Source organism: Equus quagga, chromosome 18, assembly GCF_021613505.1.
Source record: "Equus quagga isolate Etosha38 chromosome 18, UCLA_HA_Equagga_1.0, whole genome shotgun sequence".
Lineage (NCBI taxonomy): Eukaryota > Metazoa > Chordata > Mammalia > Perissodactyla > Equidae > Equus > Equus quagga.
This window is the reverse complement of record NC_060284.1, coordinates 2,825,925-2,845,881: the sequence shown is the minus strand read 5'-3', so window position 1 is coordinate 2,845,881 and position 19,957 is coordinate 2,825,925. Positions and strand designations below refer to the sequence as shown.

The 19,957-nt window shown below is 36.8% G+C and overlaps 1 protein-coding gene across 3 annotated transcripts in view; it reads right to left on the bottom strand.

Moving 5' to 3' along the window:
- The window catches only part of EFCAB7 (EF-hand calcium binding domain 7), a 35,267-nt gene that overhangs the window by 5,647 nt on the left and 9,663 nt on the right, over positions 1–19,957 (bottom strand). For all 3 annotated transcript variants that reach the window (XM_046645673.1, XM_046645674.1, XM_046645675.1), the window contains exons 7-11: positions 14,039–14,180; positions 10,635–10,744; positions 8,146–8,303; positions 7,366–7,499; positions 4,600–4,748 (exon numbers count right to left, since the gene is read on the bottom strand). In XM_046645673.1, the coding sequence (XP_046501629.1) occupies positions 4,600–4,748; positions 7,366–7,499; positions 8,146–8,303; positions 10,635–10,744; positions 14,039–14,180 (693 nt within the window). The remainder of the gene's footprint in view (positions 1–4,599; positions 4,749–7,365; positions 7,500–8,145; positions 8,304–10,634; positions 10,745–14,038; positions 14,181–19,957) is intronic.

The following is a 19,957-nucleotide window of genomic DNA, read 5'->3' as shown; positions in this document are numbered from 1 at the left end:
AAACTGTTAATTTAACAAATATTAACAGTATATAATACAGAGGATGGGGAAGACTGTAATAATAAAGTCTGGATTAGGGCATGCTACTTAAATTTAGCACAAAACGTGGCCCTCAGCTACCTGTTAGCCAAGGCAAAAGTGAAATAAAGTGTGTTACATAGCTCCTAAAATCTAAAAAAATGAAGTAAATTTTTCTCACTTCTGAATTCTAAAAGGAATTTATACCATGAAATTCTTTTTAAAAAAGAAGAGAAGAAAAAAAAAATGAAAAACTAGACAAATGTTTTGCTTATCGACCTTCAATAAAAGAGCAAAGTATTAAGTTATGGTGACACAGGGGCAATGCCCTTGGGGCAAGAACAGTGAAGAAGTTACGCCTGTTCTTTGAAAGAGAATCTGCTTTATAGGTTGATCCAGAGAATGGATAATCTACAATTCTAAAACCTGAATTGGCAGGTTTAATGAGAAAAAATAAAGTAAAAATGACTGGTGGTGCCTGATTGTGCAGGGAAAAAATATCAGAAGACAAACCAAGAATGTAGTGTAGGTTACAGAATGCTTAAAACGAAATGAACTTTATTTGTCTGGGTTTACTAAAACCATTCAAATAATTGGATTTCAAACAATCCTAAGCCCCTCCCCAAATCCTCACCTGTAACTGATACTTCGGTTACTCTTTGTGACACAATACCTACTAATTTAATAGGTGGGACCAAATTTTAGCTCAAATCAGCATTAGATTACTCAGGTTATATATGATTCAAGAATTACCAAAGATATGGCTATGGTTCCAGAATCCTTACAGGCCAAACTTACAGACATATTCAAATCAATCAGAACACAGGTCTGAAGATTACAGATTGATTCTTCCTAGATTATCATAAACCTTTCTTTTTTCACAAACACGGAAATGTTGGGTCATGCTCTAGACATGCTAACTTTGTAACACAGCACACACCAAAGAGCCACTGTCTCTCACCTCCTTGCCTCGGAGCACGGCAAGCTCCAGTCAAAATATCTCCACATCTCATATGAATCCTTTAAATCAAATGTTACCACATGTATAAACCCCGATTACTAATGGGAACCACTCAACATTCTTGTACCAGTTGATTAATTATGAATTGTTACTTTCTCCTTCTTGTTACCATCTGCTGGTGTAATACTTTAATCCAAAAACTCTATAACCCTTACTGAACGAGGAGAATCTTCTCATTGTAACTCTGTAAATCAAGACATATCCATGCCCAGAACAAAATTTCTGGATCCTCCAACAGCAAATCCTGACTTAATATTGTTTGTTGATGGGTTTTATATTAAAAAATAAAAGGACAATACCAGGCTTGACATAAAATAAGTAGACTAGTCTCTTTCATAAAATATATTTTCTTACCAGGAAACAGCTCAGCTCAAATGACTAAACTGTGGCTCTCTCTAAGGCATGTCAAATTACTAAAAGAAGAGAGTGAGCTATATAAACTAATAGCTAGTATGCTGTTAGAATAACTGACTTTTTAAAAATGTTATAGAAAAAACCAGGGTTTTTTTTTTCCACTTTCTCAAGTACCCTTTAAAAATGAACAACAAATACATTATTTGATACCTAAAGTAACTGCTATCAAAGAGACTCAAAGTAAAAGAAGTCCTATAGAAGCTACTATAGTGTACTATAGATACTATAGAAATACTTTAAAAGTACTGTAGAAACACTCTAGAAATACTATAGAAACACTTTTCACAGATCATTATACTAGACAGACTACTCTGACTAAAGTCCTTATATAAACAACAACAGAGGAAAACAAATCAATAGAGAAGTTGCAAGGATTTCACTGTAGATACATAAAACTTGGCCTACCAAATTTTCCAAAGAAACAATGGGTATGATCAGCTTGTAAGAGCCGTGAGGGTGAAAGCTGGGAAACCCAGACGGCTGCCTGAACATTAGCTAAAATCCTGCATGAAACAACTCATTCCAGTCGGGACAAACTGGCTACAGTACTAAACACCGAGGGAAAACCTTCCCAGGACAGTGAAGGATGTGGTCAGTCCACGCACGCTTCACCTGCAACTAAATTCACCTGGAAAAACTGTGGGACACAAGCTGAGATGATGCTCTGAAAGACTCTCTGAGCATTTCCAAATTGAATTTACACAGTTGCCTCTCCCGCTATGGTTTACGAGTATGTACTACTAATAACAGTACATTTATTTACAGAATGGGTCAAAATACTTCCCTGTTTAAAGGCCACAGTCATCATGACTGCCTAGGACATTTCAAATTACTGATCCCACGACAAGGCACATATTTAACTAGAACAATTATTCATGAATTTGGATCGCATAAGGCTTTGCTCCTCACTCTTTACCATTCCCAAACCTCGGGTAAATGAAAAGGGCCTTAACAGAATTGCAAAGGTACATCCTTTAAACAACCTAAAGTGAGGTTTTTCAGAGAACCTCCAGAAGCAGACAGTCCACAGAATTAACTGCTAGCCCAAAAACCTTTGAACAAGCACATAATGGTGTGAAGTAAGCAGCCTCTTCTCAGAAGCACTGGAGCAAGACTCTTCTACAGGTGACACTCTTCTTTGCACACGCTTGTTTATTCAGTGTTCCTCTTTACCGATGGAAGGATGTCTATGTCTGACGTGGCCTGTCATGTTCTCCTTGTTAGTAATAATGACTTGCCTAAGGCTAGACTTTAAGGAAAATGTGTTTGAACTATGAGAAATACAAAATGCAACACTTACTATTTGTCACAATACCACGAAACATTACACCTACAGTTCCACTAAGGATGACCATATCTCTTGTGTAGCTCCTCTGTGGAAATCAGACGATTTAAAGCCCACCCAGAAGCTAGGTAAATTATCCATACAGCTGTTAGTGAGGCCATTTCAAAGGTATGACTCCTTCACACTCTCAATGGGTTACATTTCCTTAAACGCACTCTAAAAGAATAAAACCCCTTCTAGAAAAAGACTCCTGAAGATAGTGATCCCATTCATAGCAGTTACACCACTGGAGGTGGTCATCAAAAACACTGGTCCCTCATGTTGGTTGACATTGTAATTAACATAGCCTGAACCCTGGGGGCACAACAAGCCAGTTTCAGTTCTTTCACCCAGAAATTATAGATAATATAAAGCCTTCACTTTCTTTGGATCAACCAGGGAAGGGTCTGCACCGATGCTAATACTGCGTATTGCACCTGGATTAACACTACAAGTAAAACCATCTACAACTACCTGAGCTGCACAAAGGAGACTTAGGGGGTATTTGGGGCTTTTCTTGGCCAAGCCTGGAAAAGCTAGGGTCATGATTCTGGAGTGCCCGCCAGTCCCTTTTTATAAACCTGATCAATTACTCTGCAACAACTTACTTCAATAAACACACTTTTGTAAGCCAACCAGTGTCAGCAACTCACTTTTGAAAGTCAGGCAATCAGGGACAGGCTCACGTCAATAAACATACCGCTGAGTGCCAACCAATCAACAGTGTCCCCCAAGTCAGCACGCTTCCCCAAAAGCCTACGTAAGTAAGATGAGCACTCTGCTCTGTGTGGAGGTGGTCCCTGACCAGCACGGCTCTCCCTTACAGTAAGCATTCGGCTTAGCTTTGTCTTTTTATCTCAGTTGTTGAGTGGTGGTCTCATCAGCCTTTCACATTTTCACTGGATACATTTTTCTACCACTTGAATTTCCAATGATGTGAATATATTACCTATTCAATAAATGAATAAATAAAATTTAAATTTAAAAAGTTTGTCTCAGAAACACTTCTTGCCTCTTGTTTCAAAGGTCAATGACATCAGCAAATGTTATAAAATGTCTTAAATTGTTCTTAACCAATTTCTCTATTAAGTGAAAGTATGTGTAGCAGACATAATATTATTCATAGATCCAACGATGATTTTGCACCATGGTGAAAATATAGGATTCAATGAATTTAGGTTAATGAAATGTGGCCTGAAACTCTTAAATTCTTAATTTTAAACCTGATACAAAAATATAGAATTTGAGAAATAAGGCTAATTTTTATTATTCCTCTGGTTTATTGCAAGCCTTGCTCAATTTCTATGCCTCTCATGTTAATAAATAATAATAATGATAGCTAATACATACAGTGCTTTATATGAACCAACCATTGTCCCAAGTGCTTGCACAAATTAACCAAAGGAGGACCTTTTTAAAAAGGTCAAAATTCCAGTGCTCATACAGACAGATTCCCCTTATTCCAAGAGAGTCTTTATTCTGTTAGGAGAAAGAGTTCCCTATAGAAACGAGACATTTAGCAACTCAAATGCCATCACCAATTAAGAAACATCGTTTTTTAAATTACCAATTGTTTTTCTGCATATCACATGCTCAAACTCCTTTGTTCCTGAATTACTTAAACGTTGGCAGTAACTAAATTTCAGTTAAAAACAGGAACTTGCATCAACTAGCAGAAACACGCTGTTGCACCCACAATTCATCCATATGCTGAAGTTTGAGGATTTGAGTGCTCAATTCAAAAGTCATGCGTCAGGAAGATGTTCGTGGGGTATAAAATTATGTACATTAAATCCACTGCAAAATTTTAAGATTGCTTTACCTCTGTTAATTCCAGAGCTTTATTGTAGCCCATGGCGTGCAGAGTTACCCAAAGGTCACGAGGATCTCCCTCCCGATCGTTGGCTTCCATCAGATTCAGATCCATAAAGCCCCGTCTTGTTAGTTCATTCTTCTTTGTATCAAAATTCTCTGTTAAAACAACCAAAAGTTTCTTTCTTACATAATTTTAAAATCCATATGTTTAATAAAATGTCCATTATATATTATTACTCATAGATGTTTACTTTACTTTGCGAGCAGCGCAAAGGCAGAATAAGAAGGGCTCAACACACCGGAGAGGAACTGCTCTAAGTCCCCACAACTCAGTGAGCACCAGCACAGAGCAGGATTTAGTTTCTCAACAAAATCCCGAGTTATAAATAATGCAAATATATGCCAAAGTTAGAGGAAATTGTAGTCTTTCTGGGTAAATTCTAACCTGCCTGCTTATCTAGAGTATACACTGATATATATTTCAAAAATTCAAATGCTTCATATATATTTGCTACTTAAACCCAGCAGGACATGGATGAATTTGATGTAATACCCCCAAAACTACTGGTGTCTCAAAAAGAAATGTGGATGGTGCCAGATTTAAGGAGACTGTAATAAGCCTAGTTGCTCTAGTTTTATCTGAACTTTCCCTGGGTCCTTAACAAACTGTTAGATAATGGGGAACCCTTTGGAGTCCATGAATGTCCCAGACTAATCTAAGTATGTCTATTTTAACATTATCTGTAAGCAAAACTAAATTCACCTAGAAGTATCTAGACATGTATAATACCTGAATTCGTCTATAAAATAGATAATAAACAGCTACTCATTATGGATTATATTCTGTTAAATGCCCTACAACAAGAAAGACTTTATTTTCCAACTTCATCTGTAATATATCCAAGGGAAATGGGTACTCTTATTTGAGATATCTCTTTTGTACGTATTACTATGAGAAAAGCAGCAGAGACATAACTGTTTAAAACTGGTTGACTTTAATAGTTTAAAATATGTTTAGAATTTCGAAAGTGACTCAACTTTTGCAAGGAAAAAGAAGGAAATGTAGATTCAATTAGATCATAGAGAGAAATGGTAGCCACTAAAATGGAGGCTGGAGCTACTATGTAGTAAAGCAAGATGAAAATATTAATATTTGATATATAACACAAAGAAATTACTACTTTCAAGAAAAATGTATCTAGATACCATAATATAGAGATTATCAATAACTAACCTACTTTTAAAACTTAAAATTCACAATCCTCCATTAATTTTTTAAAAGTTTACTGGGCCCGGCCCAGTGGCACAGTGGTTAAGTCTGCGCACTCCACTTTGGCAGCCCAGGGTTCACCAGTTAGGAACCCGAGCATGGATCTACACACCACTTGTCAAGCCATGCTGTGGTGGGCGTCCCACATATAAAGTAGAGGAAGATGGGCACAGATACTAGCTCAGGTCCACTCTTCCTCAGCAAAAAGAGGAGGACTGGCAGCAGATGTTAGCTCAGGGCTAATGTGCCTCAAAAACAAAGTTTATTAGTACTTGACTTCAAGACTTACTTGAAAGCTACAGTAATCAAGACAGTGTGGTACTGGCAAAATGTTAGACACCTCAGTGGAATAACATAGAGAGCTCAGAAACAGACTCATACAAATATATTCAACTGATATTTGACAAAAGAACAGTGAACCCAATGGAGAAAGGACAGTCTTCTCAACAAAAGGTGCTGGGACAACTGGACATCCACACGCAAAACAATAAATCTAGACAAGGACAAGGACCTAAACCTTACATCCTTCACAAAAATGAACTAAAATAGACCCAAAGCACAAATCTCTAAAACTTCTAGAAGAAAACAGAAGAATATCTGGGTGACCTTCTGTTTGGCTATGAGTTTTTAGATACCTGACACCAAAAGCATCATCTATGAAAGGAAAAATTAGTGAGACTTCATTAAAATTAACTTCTGCTCTGTGAAAGAGAATGAAAAGACAAGCCACAGAGTGGGAGACAAGCCACAGAGTGGGAGAAAATACTTGCAAAACACACATCTGATAAGGACTTGTATTCAGCATACACAAAGAACTCTTAAAACTCAACAGTAAGAAAAAAAAATCTGAATCAAAAAATGGGCAAGAGATCTGAACAGAAACCTCACCAAAGAAGATATACAGATGGTAAATAAGCATATGAAAAGATGCTTACCATCATATGTCATTAAGGAATTGCAAAATAAAATAACAAATCACCTCTACACACCTATTAGAATGGCTAAAATCCAAAAAACTGACAACACCAAATGCTGACAAGGATACGGAGCAACAGGAATTCTCATTCTTTGCTGGTGAGAATGCAAAATGGTGCGGCCACTTTGGAAGACAATTTGGCAGTTCTTTTAAAGTTAAACACAGTTTTACTGTACCATCCAGCAAGCTGAATTGAATGGAGTTGAAAACAACATACACACAAAAATCTGCACAAATGTTTACAGCAGCTACGTTCATAACTGCCAAAAATTGGAAGCAATCAAATCATCCTTTAATAGGTGAAACCAGAATGAAGTAATTTATATTTTCTTTTAACTTGAGTAGTACACCAATTTAAAAAAAATAAATGTTTAAGTTCTTATGGTCTACAAACAACGTCACTACTTTTAAAGTGTCCTAACTGCTACAATAATATTCCACAGAGAAGTTTGACATTTTATGTCTTAAAGATAAAAGGATGCTATATATATTTTTATATATCCATTAAGAAAAAGAAAAGTACTTACCTCTGCACACAGCCCAAGCATCTTCATCACATTTCTCACCACTGGTTCTCAATTCAAAAAAATTATATTCTTCAAGGCTAAGAAGACCATTTCCATCTAAATCAATTACCTCAAATATATCTGATAAAGTTGACCTAAAATTATAAAAACAGCAAATTATTTCTTGTCTCTAACACAACTAGACTGAAGGAGGTTTCTGTGAGGATAACTTTCAAAAGGCAGAAATATCAAGGCATTAAACAACTTTTGTGAACTATAAAGTTAGTGCATCCACATATATTTTTGACTCTGTCCAGAATTACACGAGATAAACAGGTCTCTAAAGCAGCCGCAGTGTATCGAGACCGGTGGGAACTCAGTGAGTAGCAGTTCCCTCCTCCTCTTCTCCCTTCTCTGATCTGCCTTCCTTTTCCTCTGACCAGGTCCTACTGTGTGTATCTAGGGCATGGGAGAACTGCCTAACTGTCTAGATTTCATATCTGACGGGTAACTAAGTCTATAGTGCAACCAGCAGGATCTATTTCTAAGGCAGTGCCTAGTGGGGAGAAATCGGTAGACGTGTAGCTAAAGTTGACTTGTCAGATGTGTGGAACTCGGAAATGAACAGCAATCCCAGAGCTGTGAACGGAAGGTCACCTTCAGACGCCTAGTGAATGAGCTGAGTTACTGAACTACAGTCTGGGCGTGGGGCAGCGGCTGGCCGAAGGAAAGGATGGAGAACAGGTTAGTGACATCAATCCAGTCTAGATGCTGCAGTCGAACCTTAATAAACAAACCTACCTAAACTCCTGCGTAAGAAGCAGCTCCCCTGCCTCATCTCTGTACACAAGCTGGGCTTCTTCTGCTACTGCTCGTCCTTCTTTCCTCAGCCTACAGCCAGTTGTGGAAGGGATCAACCAGTACATTCCAGGTGCCAGTTCACCAGTCCACCCAAACACCTTTGCTCAAAAGAATTTTAAAAAAACAACCATCACTATGAGTCTTAATGACTTTTAATCTTTCTTCTGAAAGGGAAGCACTACAAGCAATTTTTTTATCAATATTCACCAATCCTATTATGATTCTATCAATCTTTTACAGGCTTCAAAATCTTTTTGTTAATGGAAACCCTAGTACAAAACCATTAAATGTAGTTCTTTATATATTTTAAAAACAAATACCTAAAACTATAACAGGTAAGAAGTTATATAACTTCGAATTCTTCCCCATTAATCTTCAAAAATGCTTATAATGCAAGTATCTGCAACAGGAAGCAAACAGAAAACTATTAGAATAATTTTTCCAGGTTGCAGTTCCCTAATTTGACTCAAATATAAATATATGATTTTTAAATCATATTTCAATGATATAAAATAAAAATTAAATATATTTTAAAAGAGTTCACTACTTGTATTAATTAGCCATATTTGTAAGAATCCAATTACGTGGGCAAAAGAACTGGAATTTCACTATTCTTTATGGAATATGGACTACAAACAAGACGGCAGAATCCTAGATATACCTACCTCACATAAAATTCTTCTCCATCACAGGATATTTATAATGAGTGCCAGGACATTTGTATAGGAAAATATTTTATTCTCCTGTTCTATAAAAGAAAGCAAAATGGTCTCTTTCCACAGACCTTCTAGGTGCTTGCTGGAGCCCAATGGCCTCCTGTAAAACCTAGCGGTTGTCTCTGCCAAAGGTACTAAATCTAAGCATTTTCTAGTCGTGTGTAACAGCTAGGCAAACGCTACTTGCCCTTCAGCACAGAATGGCCCGAGAGAATTCTCTCTGGCACTGTGTTAAGAAACTCCTTTCAAAACCCGAGTATATTTTAGGTTATCCTGGGGACTCATACAAAATAAAGTTGCTCATCTGAATTTTGGGTTCAGCTCTTTTTCTGCCCTCACAAGTCAGAGGAACCATAATCGTCCTAAAGTGACCACGTCCTATTTTGATACAAGAAGCAATCCAATAAAACTGAGGGTCATTTTAAAGACTAAAGATTGACCAAATGCATCCTTTGGAAACCATAATCTTTTAGACTGGCCGAGGCAGACTGACACGCAGGAGGGAGAAGCTGTCCTTGCTGCTCCCTAATACATGGGAGCCCGTGAACCTCCCTCACCCCCACACAGAGCCCGCAATCACCACTGCGGACGGCAGACGGAACGTACGGGCACAAAACTCTCCTCAAAGAAAACAACTGTGAAACTTCAACTAAAACTAAAAATCCTTTGTAAAGATGACATACTACAGATAAGCAGAAGCCTATAATAGTAAAGAGGTAAATAGAAACTCATTCAAACTTTATTACAGGCTTGCTATGTACCAACAATTTTACACACGCAATCTCATAAGAAAGTAATTTTATCCAAAACAAAATGGGAAAAGCTACTGTTTTAGACAGTGTTTTATCTTGAACTTAACTCTGTAGTCAGTTCTGAAGAAGAGTTTCGTCAAAACATTAACTTCTGTCATTTTATGTTTCTGGCCTATAACTATTCTTGTCTGTTAGGAAGCCTACAATAAAGACTTTTATATAACATTCCATCAGGGAAATGTTTGTCTGTCTTTGGACCTATATAAAGATTAAATATGATATTGCAGTAAGCCCTTGAATAGTATTATTCCTGTTGTTGTGTAGCAGATGTATTTTGTAGTCCTCATAAAATAAACGGCCACATTTATGTATCTGCCTCACATATTTGGCCTCTGAGTACATACATAATTAGAAAAGATCAGAACAACCCCATGGGCAACACATAAAATCATTTAAAAGCATTTCTTCAGATCAATCTATTTTTGAATCCCATAATACGAGTCAAGCCTGAGGGTAGTAATCATGAAGTTTCTCTTTTTTGCAGTAGTAGTATAAGAAACGCAAACATCTAAAGCAACTTTTCCAAAGTCATGAATTGCTTGTATTTAGGGAAAGAAAAATCCACTGGCATCAATCATTTTTATTGAGTATAACAAAAAAAGTTCACACGTGAGACATCAGAGCATTTAGAGAAAAGTGAAGTATAATGTCACACAATTTATAAGTTGTGAAACTAAGACTGCCAATCAATCTTCAATTCTTAAATCTCAGCAAACAAGAACAAGTCCTCCACAATTAGTAAAACACGTGTAATATGCATAGTGTTAAGTACTGTATATACCTTAATTGGAAGGGAAGATACACAAGTTAAAAAAATAATAAATTTAGAAAAACTATTATTTTCCCCAAATGAGTTCATACTATATTTTTAAATTAAACATTAGAAAATAAATATGTATACTTCTCTATTTTGTAGTTCAGTAAAACACATGAGCTGTAGATTTGCTTGACTTTCATTTTCCTTAAGAATATACAAGGCAGTATCAACTGATAGCCAAGGGGATGGTTTTCCTATAAACAAAAAAACCCAAACATCTCAAAATAGGCAATTACTACTTACTCTTTCCTATCTAAAAAAGACGTTAGCGGTTACTTTCCCCTTTGGATTTTTTTTTTTTAGAAACACACATCCCATTTTTGTACGTAAACACCATAGTATTTGCCTTAAGGCACATACCTATATACAATAATCTTGTTAGAAACATTCTCTGTATATATACCTTCTAAAAATCTTAACTTTTCTTAAACTCATCAGAGAGTTTAAGTTTCAGGGCAACCAAGAAACCTGAAATTCAAGGAAAAACAAACCATTTTAAGGAGAGATGGGATGTCAGCACTGACTTACCTGTGGAGGAGCAGAGGAGGAAGAGATGCCAGACCCGTCTATGTGCTGACAACTCCAAAATTTCTACCTCCAGCTAGGGCCTTTCCTCTGAACATTAGACTCATATCATCAACTGCCTATTTGACAGTTCCACTTGGATTTCTATATCTAAAACTGACCTTCCACAGCCCTTAAAAAAACTTTCCATCTATATCCTCTTCCCTATCTCAGTTAACAGTAATTCATTTCTTCCAGTTGCTTAGGCCAGAAATCTTGGAATCATCTTTAACTTTTTTCCTCTTTCACATATCATAACCAATCCTCAGTAAATCCTGTGGTTCAACCACAAAATATACCCAGAATCTCTATTTCTTATCCCCTCTACCTCCCGGTTCGAAGCATCCTCAGTCCTCTCCCAGAATTCTGCAACAGCATCCTAGCTGGACTCCTTGCTTTCTCCTGAGGACCCTTCAGTCCATTTTCAATACAGCAACCTGGCTGCTCTTGTCAAAATATAAGTCAGATTATGTCCTGTCTCTACTCAAAATCTTCTCATGGAGTAGAGCTGGAAGAGTGTTTCTCCCAGCCTAACAATAACAAAAATTGCATGAATCACAAAATCATAACTTTTCTTGAACCCATCAGAGCTGAGGTCACAGGCCAACCAAGTAGCCTGAAATCCAGGGAAAGACAGACCCTCCCTTCCAAGGAGAGATTTGATGCAAGCACTGGCTTATCTGTGGTGGAGCACAGGAGGACGAGATGTCAGGTACCAAACAAGTGGAAGAAGAAGAGAAAGGGCAGAAGAAATATTTGAAGAAATAAAGGTGGAAATTTTTCTAAAAATAATGAAAGACAACAAGCCATAAATCCAAGAAGCTCAGAGTCCCAAGCAGGACAGGTACAAAAAACCCCCCAAAATACAATCAACAACAGCATAAACCAGAAAAAACACCTAAACACATATTCAACCTGTTGAAAATCAAAGATAAAGAAAAAAGTTTTGATGGCAGCGATGGGAAAAACCTCCTAAGGTCTCATTTCTGTGAGTGAAAGCCCAAGTCCTCATTATGGCAAAAATAAAACCACCTGATTTTGTCCTTGCCCGCCCCTGCATCTCCATCTACTATCTCTTCTCACGGACTTCATTCCAGCCACGCTAGCCACTTTGCTGCTCCTCGAACACCAGGCACACCCACCTCAGGGCCCTGAAGGGAGCGTCCCCTCGACGTGAGTGCTCTGCCCCTCCTCCACTCTTCACCTACCCCTTCCACCACTCCACACCCACAAAGCTTACTCCCTGCTTTCTAGGAAAGACAGCAAACGTGGCTATCCCTCTCTGTATCCACAGTGCTTTGCAATGCAACTTTGCAGTTCTTCCACCAAGAGATCAAGTCTATTTCTCTACCTTATAAATTTGGCCTTGCCATGTGACTTGCTGTGAACAGGAGAACGTAAGAGAAGTAACGTGGCCATTCTGAGCTCCGGAGTTCCTATGGTGTTCTGCATTCTCTCTCAGGTCCCCGTTGACCATGAAAGTGAGTCCAGGCTAACTTACTAGAGGATAGAGATTACATGAGGCAAAGTCAGGCTGTCTTGGCTGAGACCCTATACAGAGGAGAGCGCCCCGCCAAGAGCAGGAAAGCCAGCCACCAGCGAACCCGCAGCTGACCACAGATGCACGCATGAGCGAGCCCTACAGAAAAGCCAAGCCTGGCTCAGATCAAAAGAACTGTCCAGCAGATCTACTCATGAGTAAACAAATGTTTGTTTTAAGCCATTGAGTTTTGGGGTAGTGTGGTATGTAGCAGTTGATAATTAATACATATTTTTCAAAGTCTTTGCTCAAATGTCAACTTCCTAATGAAGCACACATTAACACTCCATTTCAAGGGCAACTCATATTCCCTCAGCATTCACAACGCCCTTTCCTTCTGTTTTTCCCACAGCACTTATCACCTTCTAACATAAAACGTCATTTACTGTTTATTATGTTTATTATTTATTGTCTATTTATCGTTTGGTTTGTTAAGTTCATAAGGGCAGGCATTTTTGCCTTTTTTGTCCTCTGATGTATCTTAAGCACCTGAATGATACTTGATATAGAAGACCCTCAATAAATATTTGATAAATCAATGAATAAAGGAATCATCTTTGTAAGAATATGGAGAATTAACAACTACATTGAATTTCCAGGCCTATTTTGAAAACTTAATCTGAAAAATTGTCATTTAAAAGAGTTAACTACCAAATGTTTTAAGTATCCTACAAGATAATACAGGGATAACTTTCAGAATTTCACTTTAAGGAGGGAAAAAGAATGAGAGTGGGGAAGAATCCTCTAGTAAGAAAATGTTTATATGTAAACACAATAAAAGAAAAAGATGATATTTAGAACAATCACCATTAAAAGGATATCTACGGAAAGCACACTTATAGACACTCTTACTAATTAAAAATTGCATAATAACCATTTTAGACACTAGGAAATTATTAACTTTTATCTAGGATATGTGTACAAAAAAAGAATATTACCATGAATGCAAAGATTATTAGCAAGGATAGAACTTTGAAGGTATTCAAAACTACTTGCAGTTCATATTGTCCCAAATTATGCTCCTATAGAACTTCTCTTAAACATATTAATTTTAAAAATTGATAAATGGAAAAAGCTAACCATAAATTAGCAAGTAAGAAATTAATTCTAAGTCATGAGGAAATCATGTAACATTTTGTTCTTGTTTTTAAATGAATTAAAATAAAACATGTTTTAAACACATACAAACAGCAATTTACTTGCCTTGCATAATGCAATAACACAGTCAATGTATAAATTAACTCTTTCTTTCTTTAAATGTAACCATATGTTTCTTAGGCAGATTATTTTCTTCACTAACTAGGACTACCAAATACTTACATAAGTATTTTCAAAGAGGGCATAAAGTGATATTTTTAAAAATATACAGAAAATTTGAACTTGCCTTCAGCTTGACTCAGGTTTAAGGGCTTAATTGTTAGATAAACCATGCATCTCTGAGCTATCTGCATCCTGTATTGATGACTCACGATTTCACCATCTTCTTCCAAGAAAAAGCAACCTTTTGATTGTACACACTGCCACTCCTGAAATGAAGAAAACAATTTTCTTCAAACAGTATTTATTAAATCTTCCCAGCATGTATAGCAACGAGAAGAAACTTGAGGAGTACATAAAGGAAATGTCAAGTAGCGCCACTGCCCTCCAGGAATTTGCAACGTCATCAAGAGGTAAAAACAGGCATGACACGATTCGATTATAATTGACAGTAGGCTATGGTTAGGACAAAAGAAGAATTATATATGCAAAATAATATTATAATTCCAGTTCCTAAAATAGTGCCTGGCACGTGGCAGGTGCTCAGTAAGTGCTTATTGTCTGACTGACGTGGGGCATCGATATAAACTGAGAAGGCAATCCATGAACTGTAGCTTGAAGGATCAGCAGCATTTAGATAATGAAAAGTGAGGAAAAGAAGAGAAGAAATAAGAAAAATAAAGTTCCTGACAGAGGGAGAAGCATTGAAACAATAAACGAGCTGCTGCAATAATCAGGTGCGATTAGCTCTTGGAGCACAGCGAGAACGAGGAGGTAAGGACCTCTAAAACTGACGTGTTGAAAGGAAAAGCGATAGGACTTCATATTTAAAAGATTAAGTGACAACCAATTGAGTGTCTCAAGTCTAGGTAACTAAGTGAACACTGGACAAGTCTCACAGCTATAGCAAAATGCTGATAAACATCAGTTTTGAAGAAGACCTTTCTGTAAGATTGTTCCACCATCTCTTAGTCTAGCCAAATGGCTTCTCCTAGTCCAAACTCCTATGTCTGTATGGGATCTCATAACTAAAATTAAGTAAAACTTGAAGATGGCACCTTATGCAGAAAGGAAAGGATTTTTTATTGAAGGTATGAGAAATTGTGCCATTACCATAGATGTGTGCAAAAACCTTTTCACTCTACCATTAGTTGGCTTGCCTACCTATAACGTAAGACATATTTCTGTTCTAATGACTTCTAAAAATAGAATATTAATGAGGTTTTGAAGTGACTTTAACGGATGATTTTTAAAAATTATCTGTAAGTATATTTAGATAATAAGGTCAAGGCTTTAATAATATTAAGATAATCACTGAAAAGGTGTGCATTAGCTGTATAACAACAATAATATAGTAATATAAAAATATTATTAATCTATTATAGAAGGATATACTACGGCACTGAAAAGGCAAGGACAAACATAATTCACACTGAGATTGATTTCTCGCTCATTTTACAGGCTAAATTATCCTAACATGTACTTACACATCATTTTTCTATTATATAAATCATAATTATCTTCATATTTTATATCATTTTCACCACATTAAAATACATTTAAAATTAGAAATTTAAAAATAGGAAAACAATCCCCATAGTTCCACACCCTAGTTTGGTTTTTATGTAATCCTTCCTAATACTGGCCTTATATAAAAATCTATTTCTTACATTCTAATTAACACTATTTCATGTCATAAATGTTATATTTATTAAATGTTATATCCATTTAATGTTACATCCAAAACATTTTGCTATTGAAAAAGAAGAACAAAGTCGGGGGACCACACTTCCTGATTTCAACACTGACTACAAAGCTGCTGTGATGAGAACAGTGCAGTACTGGCATAAAGGCAGAGACCAAAGGAACACATTAGATAGCCCAGCAATAAACTCTTACACATATGGTTAAATAATTTTCAACAAGGGTAACAAAACCATTCAATGGGGGAAAGTCTTTTCAATAAATAGAGCCAAGAAAAATGGATATCCATATGCAAAATAATTAATTTGGATGCTTACCTTCACCATACATAAAAATTAACACAAAGTGGATGGAAGACCTAAATCTAAGTTCTAAAACTATAAAACTCTGAGAAGAAAACATAGGGGAAAAGCTTCACGACATTGGCTATGGCAATGATTTCTTATATATGACATCAAAAGTACAGGCAACAAAAGAATATACAGAAAAAATGGACTACATCAAAATTAAAAACCTTTGTGTATCAAAAAGCACTATTAACAATGAAAAGGCAACCCACAGAATGGGAGAAAATATTTGCAAATCACATATCTGAAAATAGATTAATATCCAGAATGTTAAAAATTTCTAAAACTCAACAGCAAAAAAACAAAAAAACCCAATTAAAAAATGATCATAGGACTTGAATAGACATTTCTCCAAAGAAGACACACAGATAACCAACAGGCACAGGAAAAGACGCTCAGCATGACATCATTAGGGAAATGCAAATTAGAACCATGAGATACCTCTTCATATCCACTAGGATGGCTATAATCAGAAAAACAGAAAATAGTAAGTGCTGACAAGGATATGGAGAAATTAGAACCCTTGTGCATTGCTGGTAGGAATGTAAAACAGTAAAGCGACTGTGGAAAACAGTTTGGAAGTTCCCCCAAAAATTAAACATAGAATTACCGTATGACCTAGTAATTCCACTTCTGAGTATACACCCAAAACGACTGAAAGCCGAGACTCATATAGGTATTTGTACACCCATCTTCATCGGTGGAAAGAATCCACACGTCCACTGACGGATGAAGGGATAAACAAAATGTGGTATATATACAGAATGGGATATTACTCAGCATTACAGAGGAAGGAAATTCTGACACATGCTGTGTATGGATGAACCTTAAGGACATTAGGCTAAGTGAAATAAGCCAGATACCGAAGGACAAATATTGTATGATTCCACTATACACAGTCCCTAGAGTAGTTAAATCCAGAGACAGACAGTAGAAGGATGGCTGCCAGGAGCTGAGGGGAGGGAAGCATGGGGAGCCGTTGTTTAATGGGTACAGTTTCAGCTGGGGATGATGAAAAAGTTCTGGAGATGGATGGTGGTGATAGCCGCACAGCAATGTGAATGTATTTAATGCCACAAAACTGTACACTTAAAAATAGTTAAAATGGTAAATTTTGTGTTATATAAGTTTTACCACAATAAGAAAAAGATTTTGCTAAGCAATACTCAAATTTTCAATTTAACTGGTTCTATAATTATTCACTGAGTTGGTATACGATTACTTACTTAAATATTTCTAAAATGTTGGACATTTAGGTCATTTCCAATTTCTCATCAGTATAGATGATGCCAAAACGAATACTATTTTGTCTAAATGTTTTTCTTCTGATGCATAATATCCTTCAGAAGAACTTCTAGGCAAAAAGTACACATATTTTTAAGGCTAACGACATGTGTTCACACATTGCTTTGTAAAACAGTGATGCTAATTTTACAGCACTCCCATTGGTGTATAACAATTTTACCATTACACAACTTAATAGTGTTATAATTAAAAACCTGGGTGGTGGTGGGGGGTAATTTCTGGAGCAAGATGTGGGTACAGAAAATATTCAGTATACTATTCTATATATTTTTCTATATGGTATTGTAATGGATTTTCTGTTAATTTAAATTTCTCTGATTACTAGCAAGGTTGAACATTCCCCCACGTGTTTACTACTTCTGTCTCCTTTGTGTGACCTGCCTATTCATCCCCTACTCTCATAGCTCTGTTGCAGACTTGGTATTTTTCTTACTTATTTTAGTAAACTCTTTTGACTATTTTAGATATTAACCACCCTTTGTAAGCTTTGATGCATTTCCTTTTATTCCAGTTTTGGTTATTTTTCAACTTATGTAAGTTTTCCATTTTTATATTCATCTTTTCTTTGGCGCTTTCTCCTTAAACTGAATTTTAAGAAATTACCATTATTGTGAACTATTACTCAAACTTACAGTCAGTCATTAAGCACACGCACTGTCACCCCTTTGGGGTATAAAAGATACGGGTACTTCTAATTCTGAGGAATTAAAATGTGACCTTAAATTACTGGAATTCATCTTCATAAATATATTGCCCATGACAGAAACAAGTCACTATATATATTTTAACAGAATCCCTATGAGACAATATGGGGTAGATATAAATTAGTCATTTTAAAAAACAGAGAAATTGAGGTACCCAGAGGCTCTACGGGTGCAGAGTTCTACAAGGAGTTTGTAGAAATATTAGGTCTAGAGTCTAAGACTTTCGGATGAATGCTTTTACCATTAGATCATGTTTCCAAAAGAAAATATACTCCGGGTACTAAACTCAAGATTCTTATAACAATGAGCTTTAAACTTGGGCTTGAGCCAGAAGTTCAAGTTCCGCTATTAACGATGAGCAAGAGTATGGACAGACTGTCAATTAGCCTCCCTGTAAATCTCCCGGATGGGAATCTATTATGGACTAACAACACAGGCTGACATCCCCCCAAAGCCAACTGGCCTTATTTAATATAATCAACACGACCTTGGAAGACAACTGCTACAGAGGAGAAAGGAAAGATAGATGGTGTATAGATCAGTTACCCTTTCAGACAGTTTGAACTAAGATTCTGACACCTAGTATAAAACATCTAGAATACGTTCCTCTCAATCAATTTTGACTATAGCATTATCGTATAGAATTTCGCCTAATATATTTCATGAATATATTTTTTAGATTTACCCATCTGGAATGGTAAGGGATACTAGTTTAGAATTACAGACTATTAGGTAGTAGGTAGAAGAAATCTAAAAAGCGGGGCCAGCCCTGTGGCTGAGCGGTTGGTTAGGTTCGCACACTCCGCTTCGGCTGCCCAGGGTTTCACCAGTTCAGACCCTGGATGCGGACATGGCACCGCACATCGAGCCATACCGAGGCAGCGTCCCACATGCCACAACTAGAAGGACCCACAACCAAAAATACACAACTATGTACTGGGGGGCTTTGGGGAGAAAAAGGAAAAAATAGAATCTTAAAAAAAAAAAATCTGAAAAGTAATCCAGCCCAGACTTCTCTTTTGATTGATGAATGTCTGAGAAGTAAAGTGATATGCTTAAGTCACAATTCTCGTTGATTGCAGAGCCACAGCTGACACCTAGGTCTCCTTACTTTCTCTCCAAACTACCAGCTATATTCAAAATTCTGCTCTTTTTCACACTTAAATATCTGCCATGATTTTTATTTTTTTTGGTGAGGGAGATTGGCTCTGAGCTAACATCCATGCCAATCTTCCTCTATTTTGTATGTGAGATGCTGCCTCAGCATGGCTTGATGAACAGTGTGTAGGTCTGTGCCCAGGATCTGAACCTGTGAACCCCAGGCCACTGAAGCAAGTGTGCAAACTTAACCACTACACAACCAGGCCGGCCCCTGCCATGAATTTTTTAAAAGTTAGTATTTAAAGAAACTTCAGGTTTAAGAAGTTATTATAACAAAATATGATAAAGCATTATCATTTGGAATTATCCATATATTGAAGTATTAAGATAAGCATAATTTTCTGGTTTTCATACTAAAAAAACTTCAGATTTTAGCAGCTGGAAATTCCTTAAATTTGTGTTATAATCATGGGTGTAGCAGCCCCCGTCCCTCAGTTAAAAAAATGTTTAAATGAAATTAAAAAATAATGCACTTTGCCTGGTACACTGTTAGTGAACATAATTTGTGGCATTTGGGAAACTCGAAGATGGAAAAATTTTTCAAGGTGCTTACAGTATTTCTGGGGGCAGTGCCAGGGCTGGCAGGAGACACCTTTACAAAATTTAGCTGGGGAGAGAGTTAATAGAGGTCTTTCTATTCTAATTCTTTCTAATTCTAGAAAAGTTGCAGAGAGAAAGGAGTTTATAAGTTTGTCTAGAAAGGCAACTAACCTGTACAGCACATTGCACTTTACCAAGGCTGGACAACAGCAGGACGGGAGCTCAGACAAACCTGCACAGCACAATGCACGTTACCAAGGCTGGACAACAGCAGGACGGGAGCTC